This window comes from Macadamia integrifolia, chromosome 7 (genome assembly GCF_013358625.1).
Source record: "Macadamia integrifolia cultivar HAES 741 chromosome 7, SCU_Mint_v3, whole genome shotgun sequence".
In the NCBI taxonomy this organism is placed as follows: domain Eukaryota; kingdom Viridiplantae; phylum Streptophyta; class Magnoliopsida; order Proteales; family Proteaceae; genus Macadamia; species Macadamia integrifolia.
Genome location: NC_056563.1, coordinates 33692101 through 33710846, shown reverse-complemented (window position 1 = coordinate 33710846; position 18746 = coordinate 33692101). Strand labels below are relative to the sequence as shown.

At 38.1% G+C, this 18746-nt stretch overlaps 1 protein-coding gene across 1 annotated transcript; it reads left to right on the top strand.

Moving 5' to 3' along the window:
- Positions 1–3143: 3143 nt before the first annotated feature.
- On the top strand, positions 3144–17981 carry LOC122084409 (calcium-dependent protein kinase 26). The gene is made up of 9 exons (XM_042652633.1): positions 3144–3555; positions 3736–4511; positions 5080–5223; positions 5312–5464; positions 5602–5717; positions 6518–6685; positions 7728–7952; positions 8876–9024; positions 17670–17981. The coding sequence occupies exons 2-8, from the start codon at positions 3767–3769 to the stop codon at positions 8996–8998; spliced, it is 1674 nt and encodes a 557-aa protein (XP_042508567.1). The 5' UTR covers positions 3144–3555; positions 3736–3766; the 3' UTR covers positions 8999–9024; positions 17670–17981.
- Positions 17982–18746: the final 765 nt, after the last annotated feature.

Sequence of the window (18746 nt, the reverse complement as noted above, 5' to 3'; positions counted from 1 at the left end):
AATATACCTGTTCATCAAAAAAAAAAAAAAAGAATACAAACTTAAAATATACCATAATGCAAGTGATCCTTTGCTTTCATGCTACATGTCAAAATTAAAATTCTCATATGGTCTCTTCCCTAAGAATAAGTTTTGTCCCCAATGCCCCAAATCACAATGGAGAGTTATTTATATCATTTAATATCTTATGGACTAAGTTTTCGTAAGGTGGTCCATCCATAGTTAACAAATTCGGATTCGGGAATTATTCGGAGAATTATTCGGAATAATTCGATTGATTAATTTAAGGATTCGATCAAAAAAGCTTATTGGGTTTTTTTTTTTTTTTTTTTTTTTTTTTTGTTTTTTTTTTAAATAATGTTTAAATGGACCGAATAATTCGGTTTAATTCGGATTCGGTCCGAATTATTCGCGACTTATATTCATTTTTGAAAAATCCACGAATTTTAAATTATTTTATTTTTAATTCGGATTCGATCCGAATTTTTGATAAAATTCGAAAAATTTCGGTTCGGCCGAATAATTCGCGAATTATTCGGCCGAATTGATAACACTGGGTCCATCACTCCTGACAACAGGGAGAGAAAGAGATGGGGAAAGAAGGGGGTCACATCTAGGTGTCTCATTGTTTAGTCATTAAATATGGAAAATTTTGTCCATATCTTATTTACATGAGTCCTCTTGTCAAATCCTTAAGGGTTTGTTTGTTTGCAATGAAAATTTAAAGGGATGATAAGTGAAATTTTGATACTTTAAAAAGAAATATTCATAGTCATTATCCCATATGATTGTATAAACTATTTAATTTTTTTAATCATATTTAATAATGATATATTTTACATGTAATTTTTATTTTACATATTATAGTAAAGGATTTTGACTGTAAAGTAAAGTGAAATTTTATAAACAAATATGAAATCCTACCAACAAAAAAACAAAAAAACCAAATATGGAATGATTTAAAGTTAATGTTAAAGTTACATGATCAGTAACGATTACATATATTTATTTTTTAAGTATAAAAAATGTATTTCCCTTATCTTTAATTCCCCCCCACAATCAAACATAACCTAAGTCTTTGGAAATTAAGGAAAAGAAAACTACCCATTTGCGTGTGTCTATACCTAGACACAAGTGGGACCATAAGAAATTGCGTTATCTTCTGCCCCATGTATTGAAGGTGCGTTTGTATGGCCTTTCATTGGCTTGTGTAATAATGTTCTCTTGCCCTATAAAAGTTTTTTTAATTCATGAGCGTGAATCACTTCTCTCCCACGTACCTTATTTGGGTCTAACAATTGATCTATTACCATCATGCAAGATGTAAGGTGGTTTTATCAAAAAAAAAAAAAGTGTTAGGTAGCAAAATCTCCACCTGACCAAAAGGCATGAAGAGAGAAAGAAAAAGTGAATATGGAGGAGAAACAAAGAAGATGCTCCAGCCTCCAGCAAGGAGCATAGAGGAACATATCAATGAGGCGGCTCAGAATCATTGAAAGGCTGATTATTTTTTAATGCGAGACACAAAGGTAATAATGATACGTATCGATATCGGATATGGATCACAGCCGATACCCAATACCTGTTTTATACTTAGTGGGCTCCACGAGAATCAGCCCCAGTGGACTCTAGAGATCCAGTCCCACTAGTCTGACTCGTTCCGATCCGGCACTCAGTTGTGGTGCTTTCAGACTCAGTAACCGAAAAGTATGAACCGTTCAGGGATCAACTGAACTGAGGACTGGCTGTTCATGCATGGACCCACATGTTCAACGTCTTAATTATCCAACTGCCCCCCGGTCCAATTAGTCAGGAGTTGTGAGACATTGCATTAAAATGGTCTGTGGGTCCCACCACTGTCAGAGGACGAAATCCTGTAAACGCCAAAAGCCGTTGGTTTTTGTCGGCTAGTAGTGGTGGCCGTCACCACGTAAAAATACTCCACCAACTGGAATCGCAAATCACATACGCAACTGCTAAAAAGTTCCAATTTCCAACTGTTCTTGAACTAACTTCAAGCATTCGCCTTCTCTCATTTGCTTAGTTGGCATCTATCCCGTTAATAAGAGGGGAAATTACCGAAAAGTACCCCTACAACTCGAGCCGACAGACAATTAAGCCCTTACGTTCAACTTGCAAATTTTTATTGATGCTTCTTTACAAATATCTTCTCCAATTGATTGCCCTCACCCATGCGATATTCAAAAAATTCACACCCACATATATATATATATATGTGTGTGTGTGAGAGAGAGAAAGAAGTTGCAATGGCAAACGGGAGAGAGTAGGGAAGAGAGTGAATGAGAGAGAAGAGAGACAAGAAAGATAGGGCACAATGATAGTGGAGGAGTGGATTGCAACATCATATGGTTGAATGGCATTGATGTAATGAGGGGAATCAAATGGTCAATGAAGTGAGGGCATGGAGAATTCTCCCCCTCATAACGAAGGGCTTCCTAAGTCCTTGGAGTGAGAATAATCTTTATTGTCCCCACAAGCCGTTTCCATTTCAAAGAGGGTAGAAACCCCCAAGAAAAAACATGAATGGTGCCAAAGGGATCCAAAACAGGTAAAATGCTTCGTGAGGTGATTTATCCACTACGAATCAATAATAGACCAACCCTCTTAAGTACATTTAGAATTTCATCCCACACCAAACATGCAGAGTTCTTTATCCTTAAACAATAATACAATACAAAGTTTAGTGTGAGAAGGTGTAGCACTTGAGGGGAACATTTTCCTATATTTTTATATTCATTTCTTTACTTCTCATTTATAGGAAAGATCCAATTAACGCCCTCCTTTTAGTTCAATTTAAATAGAGTAAGGTTATTTATGGGAGGAGGAGACAGACACAACAAGGATACATATTCATCTGGTCTCGACAGATTAGAGTTATGAAACATTTCATACTTAACTTTTTTTAATTAAGATCACCTTTAAATTTAGCAAAAATTCTGCTTAGATGTTGATGTGATCCGGATAAACCCTCAAAACATCTCTCTCCAACACTGAGAAATCTATATTTGGTTGGTCCTTGCGCAAGAATTTATTGACATTAACTTCAATTAGGAAGTTCTAAATTTAAGCTAACACTGATGGAAAACAAACGGTCAAATAATGATTCAAATCCATTCATCTTCATCCACCGAAATCTGCTCTCCCTCTCTCAAACTTTTTCGGACTCCTATAGAGAGGGATTGCAACCTTCGATCCAAAACTGTGGCTTTCGATCCTCACTGTCTTTTTCAATACTGTTACGCAGAAGAGTCAAATAAAATTTCTGAAACCGCGTTTTACAGAGAAGCTGGTCAAGCATTCTCACAGGTCAAACCAGAAATCGATAGAAGCAGAAAAGCAAGTGATTTAAAAAAAAAAAAGAAAAAAAAAGAAAAAAACTGAAAATATAAAGGAAGAAAACTAAAATAATCCAGTTCTGGGTAGTGGGTAACGTTTACCGTCTTCAAATGTGATAAGGAAGCAGCCATGAAAGATCCTTCCCAGCAATCGCCGCCTTTAAATCGAAGGTTCGGCTCCATTTTCCCATTTCAAGTGGTAAGAGATACTTTTCACACTTCGACCTTTTCCTATTTCTCTGTCTTTCCGTGTTCCTTTCTCCTTCTTCTTCTTTTTTAGATTATAGAATGGGCAAAAGACAATCCTGATATTAGGGTTTTCTTTTAGATCCTCCACTTGTCAGTTTTGGTTAATGAGTTTTTCTTGTATGAGGTGAAGGCTTTGAAGCCCGATCTCTTGTCTCTGTTTCATGGGCAACACATGCCGAGGATCTTTTGGGAGCAAACACTTTCAGGGCTACAGCCAGCCCGAGGATCGATCGATCTCTAGGCGAAATACTTTAGAATCTACGATTTCTGTTCATTCGCCAAGTAGCTTGAACACGCAGCAGCTGATTGTTGACGAGTTCTCCAAAGAAAATCAAAAGAAGGATCTTAATAGCCCAACTGGAAAGGACAACATGAGGCGAGGAATCGATAACCAGGCTTATTACGTATTGGGTCACAAGACTGCTAACATCCGTGATCTTTACACTTTGGGTCGTAAGTTGGGTCAAGGACAATTCGGCACTACTTACTTGTGCACAGAGATTGCTACTGGTTTTGAATACGCTTGCAAGTCTATCACAAAGAGGAAGCTGATATCTAAGGAAGATGTGGAAGATGTCAGGAGGGAAATTCAGATAATGCATCATCTTGCAGGTCACAAAAACATTGTGACCATCAAAGGAGCTTATGAAGATTCACTCTATGTTCATATCGTGATGGAGCTCTGTTCTGGAGGTGAATTGTTTGATCGGATCATTCAGAGGGGACATTATAGTGAGAGGAAGGCAGCTGAGTTGACGAATATCATTGTGGGTGTTGTCGAGGCATGTCATTCCCTTGGGGTTATGCACAGGGATTTAAAACCAGAGAACTTCTTGCTGGTCAACAAGGATGATGATTTCTCGCTCAAAGCCATTGATTTTGGGCTCTCTGTCTTCTTTAAACCAGGTAAATCTATTTTCTGAAAATGTTTATCTTTTCTTCCCAAGTTTTATTGCGAAATTATGATATGTAATTTTTAATTGGAAGACAGTCGATGCTGCCTACATAGCTTCATAGCATAACAAGTTTGCTGAAAAATTTAGCAATGATGGCATTTTGAAATTGAGTTACTATCATTTAAAAAAAAAATTCCTTCCCCCCACACCCAATTGCCCTGTGATGCTTGTACCATTTTGCGGTTTTCATGGCCTGTGTGGATCTCAGACTCTATAATATATGATCAACAGATATTGGGCGTATAATCCAGTTAGCATGATGTTAATTGGCCTGTGGAATCCTATTGATTGGGTGGGTGGTTCAATGTCCCAAAAACCTTCAACTGTTGAAAAGGCACTGAAGATTTATAGAAGATGATGAGTCTGATTCTTCTGCCAAAAACTTATAAGAAAAAGACTTCTGATTCTTTTCATTAGTATAATAAATCTAAACTTTATGATCTCATAAAATTGATTCTGAAGGAAGTATCATGTTTTAAATTGGGACACTTTTCTAACTGTATGGCATGATTCTATAGGTCAAATCTTTACTGACGTGGTCGGAAGCCCATATTATGTTGCTCCTGAGGTACTTTGCAAGCATTATGGGCCAGAAGCAGATGTATGGACGGCGGGGGTGATACTCTATATACTACTGAGTGGTGTGCCACCTTTTTGGGCAGGTATATCTGATCTGATATACTGAGGCTGCACATTGCTATTCATTCATTCTGCATCTTATACTGAAAATTTTACTTGTTTGGATTTCAGAAACACAGCAGGGAATATTTGATGCAGTGTTGAAGGGACACATTGACTTTGACTCAGACCCATGGCCTCTAATCTCTGACAGTGCTAAGGATCTCATCCAAAAGATGCTGTGTTCTCAGCCCTCTGATCGCTTGACTGCTCATGAAGTACTATGTAAGACAGCGTCTTTTGCTGGTCTATTGGAAGACTTTCTGTGTTTCCTACTACACATGAGCCAGGGTCTCTCCTCCTTTTGTTCAAGTTGGGAACATCCATTTTGATATATTTTTTCTGTTTCATGCTAAATTTAGGTCATCCTTGGATATGTGAAAATGGAGTTGCTCCTGACAGAGCATTGGATCCAGCTGTACTTTCTCGCCTCAAACAGTTCTCTGCGATGAATAAGTTAAAGAAGATGGCTTTACGGGTGAGTAATATAATGCATTATATCATTTCGAAGACACATATAAATACTGGAGTGGATCAACTATGCACTATTTTACTGCTTCAACCATGCTGGAGATCCTAGTTGAGACAACCATCCTTTGATACTTGTTCATCATAATTGTCGTGTTGGCTTGCTCTGCAAAACATGATTTGATTGTTCTGAAGATATGAAAATTGAATATTAGGATCATGATTGAGAAAAAACGACACCATCCTCCTAAGCACCCCAACAAGGCTTGAAATATTCCTTACATAATGAAAGGGGCCATTGCTTGATCTAAATTATCATCATTGGTGTTTGTTGTCCTATTGATGGTACCATTGAAAAAAGGAAAGATGCTATCTTCAATATTATAATTGAGATTATCATTTCAAGTCCTATTCAATTGAAAGCTTCCTCCCCCTCCCCCCCCCCCCCTTCCCCTTTCCCTCTTTGAAGGAGCTTGGATAGGGGCTGGGGAGTGGGGGAGGGGGAGTATGACAGGAGGAGCAAAAAAGAGAGAATTGTGTTTCAACGTTCTCATGAATTGAAGCTGTGGTACATCAATATTTATGAATTTATGGTTGTTGTATGAGACAGTGAAGCTTTGAGAGGTTCTATTACACTATTGGTGTTTTCTGTGTTTAATTTTGAATCTCTATTCACACTTCTAAGTACTCCTAACTGATCCTTTTTGTGGACAAGTATCTGTAGTTTTTCTTTCCAGGACCAAAAAAAAAAAAAAAAAAAACCTTACTATTAGATTTCTGAACCCCAGTACTTGTATTTTGTGTTATAAGGTCATAGCAGAAAGCTTATCTGAGGAGGAAATTGCCGGTTTAAAAGAGATGTTTAAGGCAATGGATACTGACAACAGTGGTGCAATCACATTTGATGAATTAAAGGCTGGTTTGAGAAGATATGGCTCCAACCTCAAGGAGTCAGAGATCCGTCAACTCATGGACGCAGTAAGATTATTTCATTTCCTTAGAAAAAAGAAAAAAATTGATTAGATTGTTGATGATTTAGTATTGCTAAGAAATACTATTTCGCTGTTTTCTTTTTCCTTTTTTTGTGGTGATGTCACTGTGTCTCCATGAACTGAGAGATAGGCTTGCAAAAAGCAGATAGTTTTCTTCTTCACAGGAAATAAAAGTTGGCAGTCTTTAAAAACCATGAAAGTAACACACATGAATCCTGTTGCATCAGAAGAATTTAACTTGGGGGACTATATTTAGTTGAAGATTTTGGAAATTTCATTTCTTATTCTGATGTACTTTGGGGCAATTATTTGTGTTTCTACCACTCCTGACCAGCCTGGACCTAATTTGTTTATTCCTGACAGTTTTGTTGGTTACTTGAAAATATATGTACCAAAGCAGTCTTAAGCTGGATTAATACCATGAGGGAAATTTTATAATCAAATATATTTATTGGATGAGAAAAGTGAAGAATTTACTGTAGGATATTGATGACACTACATGGAGGCCATTCAAAATAATGTGATCAGTTGGGTATTTAGGAGTTGTCCTGCTTATCCAGGACAACTGCATGGACCATTGACGAGGTTAAGGAAAAATAATGTGACCAGTTGGGTATTTAGGGACAAATTCTGTTGCTAAAATGGTTTTTAAATGACTTCTGATTGAGTCTTTAAACAGCTCTGTTTCTGCAGTAACCTTTTGAGCTGCTCCTGCCTCTCTGTAAACCTTGTCTCTGTGATGTCTGCTAGTATGGCTTCAAACTTCTGCAGTAACTCGTTGTTCTTTTTAGACCTAAATATCTTTAGTAATTCTTCGGAGCTGCTGTTTGTCTTCTAATAATTTTAATTGTTTTTTGATGATTGATTATTTGAATAGAAAATTAAATTATAAGATGTTTGCAAAGGGTTCAATAGTTGACATATGGATCAGAAAAGAGAGTAAATTTTCTGGGTTCAGAAGTTGTAGTTCTTGGGATTTGGTTTCATGAATTGGATTCAGTTTAGCTAACCGAGTTTGATCATGTCAGGCCGATGTGGACAACAGTGGAACCATTGACTATGGGGAATTTATTGCTGCAACTGTACATCTTAACAAACTGGAGCGTGAGGAACATCTCATTGCGGCATTTTCGTACTTTGACAAGGATGGAAGTGGTTATATTACAGTTGATGAACTCCAGCAGGCTTGCTCAGAACATGGCATGACTGATGTTCGTCTTGAAGATATTATCAAAGAGGTTGATCAAGACAATGTAAGTGATGAGAACTCTGAATGGTTATATTGCCCCTTTTCAGGAGATTGATATACTCTCTCTATTTTTATTTTTTTATTTATTTTTATTTTTTAAATACTGGAGGGTGTCCCCACATCCTTTGGAGTGGGAATATTCCCTTTGCGCCCTCACAATCTGTTTCACTCCGAAGAGGGTGGGATCCCCAACGAAGGACAAGGGGATCGGTTTACTCTTTTATTTCCCTTTAGGATTATATCTCCACTGGATGATGGATAAAAGTATCTCAATCATCAAAACTGATAAAAAAAAGTAGTTCATTTGTTGCTATTGTTTAGGTCATGACTAGAGACTAGAGTATTGCAGTTCTACGATATCAGATTATCAATTACATACATAGTTTCATCAAATTTGACCTTTTAAAAACCTTGCAATAAATTCGTATTTACATATTACCAAAAATGTCAGGCTGGAAGACACCGCACTTTCTTTGCTAGCCTACTTGGCCATAGAAAAAGGGATTATTTTCTTCTCTTTCTTTAATGGATCTTCAAAAGAGAGACAGGAGGAGAAAATCTGAACTAAAAAAATTTCTGGTAGGCACATTCACAACCCAACCTACCAGTCTGCCGGGGTTGCGTTTTAGTGTCCCCTTGGGGTTTAGCATCCAATCTGTGACACACGCAGTATCATCAGACCCTTTTTGAATGATGTGGGGTCTGGATTCTATTTGTAAGCACACCACTTGTGTTGCATAGCTATTTTGGGAAGTTGTAGGTGCTGATGTCTGGTGAAATCATATGTTAATCCTGATTAAAAATTAAAAACATGCACTTATTTGACATTATCTTCTCTACTCCTTTTGTGTTATTGCTATTGTTATAATTACTATTTTTGAGCTTGGGATAGTCCTTAATATATTGCTGATTTTATATATGTTTCAGGATGGTAGGATAGACTATGGTGAGTTTGTTGCTATGATGCAAAAAGGTAATCCTTTTATTGGAAGAAGAACCATGCGGAACAGTCTGAATATGAGCATGATAGATGGACCAGGAGCTCATTGAATTCTGATCTCACACATCATGAATAGGTATCCTTCAAATTCCTGTACCTTGTAGTGTCCCTTTCTCCTCGTCATCCTCTTTTGTGAATATTGTTTTGTTCTTGACATCGAAGGAGAAAAGTTTTTTTTTTTTTGGTGCACAAGGGGCCCACTAGGAGCCATACAAGGGATCCACAGAGGGGCCAGAGGCCCAGAATGGGGGGCCCCAAGCTTAGCAATATAGTTAAGTACTGTTTAGCTTACATTATTTATACTATGTACCATAGTTTTCAAGGCATCCAAGCATTTGGACCTTGGTCGAATAGATGCTTTATCGGTGTTGCCTTGATTTTTCCCCTCTTCCAATGCTTAGAATCGCCTAGATTCCATGACAACTATGCTATGAATAGAAGAAAAAAGCTTAAATTGTGTACCTAGCCTTTTGCATAATAGAAAATAAATAATTTTGATTATGGAAAACACTTTGTCTGTTAAACAGAAGGTGTAATGTACCCAATGAATACAACTTGATTGTGATGCACATGTGAGGTGGTCCTTCAGACTCACTTTGGAGACTATGGGTGCACATGCGAGGTGGTCCATCAGACTCACTTTGGAGACTATGAGCATAACTACTTGTTTGTGGTGATAGTGACCTTCTTCACTCGTTGATTTTTTTTTTTTTTGAATCCCAGATTCTTCACCATGTCTTACTCTCTTGGTTTTCTTCAGTTAGATGATCTTAGGTCATTTATATTTTTGGTTGGTTTGATTTTTTCCCTGGAGATATATGTGACTGATTTTTGAATGGAGGTCCCATGTCCTTGCAGAAATCTGAAAATGATCTTATTGTTCATATTTTGGGAGAGTGAAAAATATCATATTTATCTGAAAATGCATTGGAAGGGGGGGGGTTAAATTCTGAATTTTTTAGTCCTGTGAAACGATGTGTCATGCTCATGAGATATTAAAAATCCCATATATTTTCTGGATTCTTGAATTCCTACTCCTAGGATTTTTATGAAATTTCAAATCTAACCATTTGGATTTTATTTCTGCTTCTTTACGTAGCAATTGGTTACTGATCTGGACCTTCTTACAGTTTCAAGATTGAAACTTGAAATTGATTTTCTGTTTTCCTACTACAAATCACTACAAATCCAATTTCCGTTTAATCGGTTTTCTAGTTTTGTTTTCGATCTCAAATTTTTGTCTATCATTAGGCTTGTTATTTGGTACAAAAATCAATCTCTAATATGGTTTATCTGTACCTTCTATAGATTCTTAGATTTAGGAATTCCTTCTTCAAGTAGGAATCTTCAAATCCTAAGAATCTGACCATTGGATCAAGCCTGATTTCTGATGTTATGTTGCCCCATCCAATTAAAGCCTTTGACCAGAATTTTGCGTGAACCTGATCTCTTGATTATTGGTTATTAAAATTCTTTGGAAATCTGTTTTTATTCCTTATGTGTGATCTTGTCTCAAGCTTATCTCCTATTGGATCTCTGGTTTGAGATTAGAACTGCATTATTTGAAACTCTTCATCATGGATATTGATCTACACATCTATAAGTTACTCCTTTCAATTATAGATTGTTACAATTCCCGAAACCTGTAATCAAAACAGAGAAATAGAGGAAAGAAGAGAGGAAGAAAAGAGCAGAGAAGAGAGAGAGGTGCAATGGAAAGAGACTCCCAAAAGAGAGGAGTGACCTGCGATCATACCAGAATAGATTGATCGCAGGTTTTAGTCCTTTACTTATATTAAAATAATGCTGAAAATAAAAGACAATAGTACCCCCATTGCCCAATTACAAGAAAAGCCACATCACAGAAATATGGGGGCCGATGGAACCCAAAATACCCCTATCGGCTCCTATCGGTTTTAGAGTTTAGTGCCTAAACTAAACTCAACTCCCCCTCAAGCTAGAGCATACACATCACCCATGCTCAGCTTGGTACAACCATTAAGAAAACTAGGAGCAAATAGTGACTTAATGAACATATCAGCTAACTGATCTGATGTAGGAACAAAAGGAGTCTCAATCAGCTTCTTTAGAACAGCATCACGAATAAAGTGGCAGTCCACCTCTATGTGCTTGGTCCTCTTATGGAAGACTGTATAACTAGTAATGTACACCGTAGCTTGGTTGTCACAATACATCTGCATAGGCTTGGTCACTGGAAATTCCAACTCTAAGAGTAAAGACCGTAGCCACATTAACTCAGCAACGGTATGAGCCATAGCTCTGTATTCTGCTTTTGCACTAGATCGGACAATGGTAGTCTGCTTCTTGCTACGCTATGTAACCAGATTACCTCCAACAAATGTACAATAACCAGTAGATCTCCGGTCATTAGCAGAGCTGGCCCAATCAGCATCAGAATAGCCAACTTGTTCCATATGTCGATTGGGACGATAGATCAGCCCTTTACCAGGAGCACCCTTTAGATAACGAAGAACACGGACATCAACATCCTAATGTGCTTTCTGAGGAGATTGCATGAACTGACTGAGGACTCCAATAGCATAGGAGATGTCAGGACATGTTATAGTAAGATAAATCAGCTTGCCAATCAAACTCTTGTACTGATGCACATCCTGAAGAGGTTTGCCATCATTAACACCAAACTTTTAGTGAGGATCCATAGGGATATCAACAAGTTTGGATGCAAGCATGCCAGTATCAGATAAAAGGTCCAACACGTATTTCCTTTGAGACAGACTGATCCCTTTCTTACATCAGATCACCTTAATCCCAAGAAAATAGTGAAGTTGGCCCAAGTCCTTGGTCTGAAAGTATTGTTGTAGATAAGCTTTCACTTCAGAAATTCCTGCCTCATCATTACCAGTAAGAATAATATCATCAACATAAACTACCAAGACAACCAGTTTATCACCTTTGCGACGAATAAAGACAAAATGATCAGAATAACACTGAGAAAATCCGCAAGTAACTATGGTAGCACTGAACTTGTCAAATCATGCGAGAGGGGACTGTTTAAGTCCATAGATAGCCTTGTGTGAGCGACACACGACCTTTATTCTCCCCCTAAGCAATATAACCAGGAGGTTGCTCCATATACACCTCTTCCTGTAGATCACCATGCAAGAAGGCATTCTTGATGTCCAATTGAAACAATGGCCAATCAAAGTTGACAGCAAGAGAAATAAGTAGACGAACAGAGTTCAGTCTAGCAACCGGGGAGAAGGTCTCAAAATAATCAACTCCATATGTCTTGAGTATATCCCTTGGCAACCAGACGGGCTTTCAACCTCTCAACAGAGCCATCAGAGTGATACTTAACAGTGTACACCCAACGACACTTCACCAAATCCTTACCAGGAGGTAAATCTACCAGACTCCAGGTACCACGACCCAATAGAGCATCCATTTCTACATCCATAGCAGCTTTCCATCTAGGAATAGTTAGGGCATCATTATGTGTGCGGGGAATAGGGTTAGTAGAAAGTGACAAGGCAAGACCATGAATGGGAGAGGGAAGATGAGACAAGGAAACAAAGTTATCAATAGGATACACAACCATAGATTTTTGAGTGCAAGAACGTGTACCTTTCCTTTAAGCAATTGGTAAGTTATTAGGCGGAGAAGGAGGAGGAGCATCACCAGAGAAAGGCGGCAGTGGAGGAAGTGAATCTGGAGTATTGGTTTCTCCACTCTGTTGTCAAACTTTCTTCTTGCACTGATAAACCTGTAGAGGAGGTGAGTCACTGGCATTGGGCACATCAGGGAAGGGTATGAGAGATGGAATGGGTGGAGGAAATGGAGAAGTCCACTCCATACCAGATTGGGACATCTGAGGAGAAAAGAATGATGTGCCTTCAAAGAATGTCACATTGGCACTAACAAAGTTCCTATGAGTAATGGGGTCATAGCACTGATACCCTTTATGAGTATGTGAATAACAAAAAAAAATGCACTTGGTAGACCTAGGAGACAGTTTATCTACTTGTACATGCTAATTATGGACAAAACACACATAGCTAAAGACTCAGGGAGGAATAAAAAAACTTGGCAAAGTAGGGAATATAATAGAAAAAGGGGACCTATCTGAAAGCACTGAAGATGGTATGCGATTAATCAAGTGGCATGCAGTTAAAACCCCATCACACCAAAAATGCTTAGGAACATGTATATGAATCATAATAGCATGGGCTACCTCGAGTAGATGCCGGTTCTTACGCTCTACTACCCCATTTTGCTGTGGGGTATGGGCAGCAATTAGTTTGGTGTATCATCCCACGATTGACACAAAAATTAGAAATATCATTTTGAGCATATTCTAAAGCATTATCAGAATGAAAAATCTTAATCAAAATGCCAAACTGAGTTTTTTATTTCATTACAGAATTGCTGAAACACAAAGAAAAATTCAGATCTGTCCTTTAACATGTAAAGCCATGTAAGGCGAGAATGATCATCCACAAAAGTCACAAAATAACGAAAACCAAATCTATTACCAACTCTGCAAGGACCCTATACATCAGAATGGACTAAGGAAAATAAAGACGGACTGCGAGACATAGAGCGAGATGGAAAGGACACATGGTGATGTTTTTCCAACTCATAGGCCTCACATTCTAACCTAATCACAGACTTATCACTAGGAAATAAAAGTTTCAACCTAACTAAAGATAAATGTCCTAAACGACAGTGCCATTGGAAATGAGTCACATCCCCAACAACAGTAGCAGCAGCAGAAGAAGTAGGAAAACCACAGTTGAGATAATATAAACCATATTTTTTACGCCCTCCACCAATCGTCTTCCTCATGTAAAGATCTTGAAAAACACAGTAAGAGGGAAAAAAGGTTACTGAGCAATTTAATGAGCTAGTTTAACTGGCTCACAGAAAGAAGACTTAATGGGAATTGTGGAACATGTAGCACAGAAGATAAATTCAGTGAGGATGTGGGTGATATAGTACTATGGCGGAGAACCAGTGTGGAAGCACCGTTGGTAAGAATAACAGATGTAGAACTGGTACTAGAAGAAAAGATTTTAAAAAGTGATGACTTACTAGTCATATGGGAAAAAACATTTGAATCAATGATCCAGGGGGTAGAGGTAGTGGTAAGAAGGGCTGAGATATCTGCATGAGTTAAGGTGGCAACGGATGTAGACCCACCATTGGATGTATTAGAGGATGCCTCGAGAGTGTGTAAGCGCCAGAGCAACTAATTGATGTCATCGCGCAGGCTGGTAGATGCATCTCCTGATGAATAGCTCAGTTTAGTATCAATGGAAAACCCTGTGTTAGTACCATCGTCTGACACTACATGATTGGTTAACTGGGTGGCCCACTCGGGCTTGCCATGCTTTGCCCAACAAGTCTCGACAATATGGTTAGGCTTTCCATAGTAAGTGCACTGGTGAGATGCACGATTAGACGGCTATCCACTAGAACCTCCACTAGCCGACCCACATTCTCCCCCACGATCGTGACCACGTCCACGGTTGGCAAGGAAGGCAGAATTGCCTTTGGAAGACTGATCAGGTTTTGTTGATGAAGTAATACGTTGCAGTCGCGAATAAGTGTCATTCAGAGTAGGAACAGTATCGCCCTTCACTGCTTTCAAATCATTATTCAAACCAGCAAGGAATTTGGAAACAAAGAATTCATTACGCTGAGATTTTAATTTGTCAATGTCAGTGGTCAAGGGTTGAAAAACATTGAGTTCTTCAACCATTCCCCTGAAAGCATTATAATACTTCGGAAGAGTTCTGTTAGACTGGCGAAATTGGAATAGTTTCTCATAAATATCATAGATACGAGTCATGTTCTTCTCCTGAGAGTAAGTTTCCTTCAAATCGTTCCATACTCCCTTTGCAGTAGAGTGAAACATGACATTGGCAGCAACATTTGGTTCCATACTATTCCACAACCAAATTAAAATCAAGGCATTCTCCTTCATCCATTCATTATAACCATTGTCAGATACTGGAGGAGGATCAGAAGTAGTATACTGAAGTTTATCCTTGGTCATAAGGTAAACCTTCACAGACTGAGCCCAAAGTAGATAATTCAAACTTCCCTTGAGGTTGATAGAGGTAATTTGGACATTGACATTGTCCGAGGAAGATGTAGCAGTGGTAGTTTTGGTCTCAACCATAAGGAAACCAAAAAATATAGAAAATAAAGGATTGTTGATGTAGAGGCAAACAAACAATCATCTGTAAGCAGATCTATATAGTACTATAGAATGGGGGATTCTATTTCAGAGACATATTATTAAGACCTGATCTCTCCATAGTCATCACCAAACAAACAATCACTTGTAGGGTTTAGGGTTTAGGGTTTAGGGTTTAGGGTTGCATACCATGGTATAAAAAACCTTGTCAAAAATCAGTCTTTGATTGTCAATTAATAAAATGAGCAAAATGACATTATCTAACACCCATGTGATTTAAGCCATAGCAAACGCAGCAGTAGGCGGCTGCACACCAGAGAGGTTAGCGGAAGAATGAAGTCAACAGAGAGGAATGTATAAACCCTAGGCTTGATCACAGAGGCTCTGATATCATGTTACAATCTCAGAAACCTGTAATCAAAACAGAGAAATAGAGGAAAGAAGAGAAAAAGAAAAGAGCAGAGAAGAGAGAGAGGTGCAATTGAAAGAGACTCCCAAAAGAGAGGATTGACCTGCGATCATACCAGAATAGATTGATCGCAGGTTTTAGTCCCTTACTTATATTAAAATAATGTTGAAAGTAAAAGATAATAGTACCCCCATTGCCCAAGTACAAGAAAATCCACATCACAGAAATATGGGGGGCGATGGGACCCAAAATACCCCTATTGGCCCCTATCGGTTTTAGAGTTTAGCGCTAGGCACTAAACTCAACATAGATGATGTCCATACACTCCTAAACAGTATGTGTGCTCAAAGAGATTTTTATAGAGAAGCCACTAAAGAGTTCAATAAAAAAAAGTGAAGCTATCTTTGTATTGAGATAGTCCCACATTGACTATGAGTAACTCAACTATCTTGTATAAGAGCCACTAGAGGCCACCCCACTTTAAGCCAATTGGTTTTAAGATGGAAGCTTTAACATGGTATCAGCATGGGTACGTTGGGCCTCCGTCGATGATAGGCTCCTTACTCGACCCACAAAGACAGAGCCATAAGAGGCCTGCACGTAAGGTGGAGTATTGAGATAGTCCCACATTGACTATGGGTAACTCAACTATCTTATATAAGAGCCACTAGAGGCCACCCCACTTCAAGACAATTGGTTTTAAGATGAAAGCTTTAACACTTTGAATTTCTTGAAGAATCACTGGAAGCGGTGGTCTTCAAGAGCAAACCATGGCTGAGATTGAAGTTGAGGATTTGATTAACGGTCCGACTGAAGACGTGGAGCCCCCATAATAGATTCTAATCGGAAAGACACTACTTGAAGTTGTTCTTAAGAAGATTGAGACAGTTGAATTTCTTCTTCCTCAGAACATGGATGCAAGGAAGCTGATTTTGATAGTGAAATGCGCTGGATCAACGTTCTATCAAAGCTGATGATCATGGATGTTGATCGAGTGCATTGATTTTCGGCTTCTACAAAACTCAAGGATGAGTTATTTTCAACACTTGGGGAATTGGAGCAGTTAAGGGTGGCCTTTATTTTGGCCCATAGATTATTTTTGGGTTTATTGATGTAATTGGTCTAATTTCTAAGCCCATGAAGCGGGAGTAAAGTTGGTGCACGAAATTAGTAATAGTTTAAGTGTTTGAGTTAGATTAGGATGCTTAATAGGTTTGAAAGTTCTGGTTTGAGTCTATTTACTTCAAGTCATTTTAAGAGAGTGATTAATTTTAGAAAGTTATTATATATTCAATACACATCCCCATCAATTGGGGATGTTTTGAGTAATGGATGAATTTTCTTAAAGAGTTTTGGTGATGTTGAGCTTGGGATATGGGATTGGTATGCCATCTTGATTTTTTTCTCTTCTCCCAAGTTCTCTTATCCTCTCTGCTTCTTCTTCTCTTATTACAAGGTTAGTTTATGCAATTCTCGTCTCTCTTCATATCAATTTCTAGTCATGATTCTGTTCTAAGCATAAAAATCCTATATTTTTTGGATGCTTGAATTCCTATTCCTACTGGTAGGAATTTTTTGAAAATGGATTCCAATTTTACTTCCATACTTAGCAATTGGCTTCTGATCTGGAGCTTCTCTTTGAAATGTTCCTCTTGAGAAGACCAGTGACCATAAGGTTATCCATTAATGCCAATGCCAGGTGAGCATAGTAGCTTAAATCTTATCTGGCTTATCCACGTCAATGGGATGGATGCCTTACAATCAGATATGATGGTTCTTTCATAGCTAACTTCTTCAAACTGTTTGCTATTTCATAACTGAATCTATTTTGAAGCTTTACTGACTTGTGTCTGAAGTTTTTGTCGTCTCATGGTTCTTGGTTGTGGGATCCATGAATGAAACTGGATTTTGTGTAACCCCACCACACACCCCACACCCCCAAAAAAAAAAAAGAAAAAAGAAAGAGGGATTTTTCCTGTTGTGTCTTACCTTGTGAAGCCTTTGATATATCCCTTCTAAGATACTTGGTTGATTTCTTTTTTCTGTACTGTCTTTCACATCTTATTATTGGTCATCAAACTCTGAAACACTTGCATTTATGTGTTCTAAATCTGGGACTTGATGGCAGGTTATACAGCAAGGCCAGCAAAGATGAATTGGCAGTGATGATTTTGTGGTGCAATTTTGGTTCATCGATTGCTCTGAAACCTTTGTGCATGTAACAGAAACTACTGGCAATGAAGGTTCGGTGTTTCTGCTAGCTATGCCTGTTTGTGGCAAAAGTAATTGCCAACAAAAAAAAGAAGGGGGAGTGTTCTAAAAACTTCTTGAATGTAAGTGGCCTATTATTGAAGGTCTCAAAAAGTTTTGTTTGGCAACCTTCTTTTTCCAGTGTCTTGTGTGTAGTCCAATGCCTTTGAATGAATCATCTGTTCAAGAACTCTTACAGAAACACACCCATCCCTCCCCCCCCCCCCCCCCCCAAAAAAAAAAAAAAAAAAACACTCCAAAAGGAAAGGAAAAAGTCTCTTCATGGTCCCATCAAGATTAACTTACCATGATAGTCTACAAATTTTTCCATGTGGCAAAATGATGTGGCAATTTGGCAGTTGGATCACTTGTTAAATTTCAGATCCAAATTCAACCATATACTATCCTATGGCATTGGCACGCACCCTATGTTTGTCCTGACACGTTTACAGTATTTCAAAATTCCAACTATTACTATGCACTCTCCAACAGTCTTGGATTTTCAAAGCTATGAACTCCTATTGTCATGGTATTTCAAAACTTATTTATGTCACCAGGAAAACTTTGGATTCAAACTTGAAATGTGAGCAGAACCTAGGGTCTCTGCCTCTTTGCATGATTTGGACCCCATTCAAAACACGAAATGGCAGATTTTTGATCAAATAGATAATATTGTGACCAAAAGAAAATAACGCGAAAGGTAAAACTAAAGGAGGTGGTTTTCCTTTACCAATGGTGAATGAGGTATTCCTTCATCCAAATATAGCAACAATAATTTCCATTCCTCTTTATGGCCTCAATGGCATGTTGATTATGTACTCAACCTTGAGGTCGAAGGTTCTAGGCTTGTGTGACTCATTGAAATCAAAAGAAATAATAATAATTTTCATTACAACCAAATGGAAGCAATATCATCTCTACTCAATCTACCCTTCATATGGAATATAGAATATGA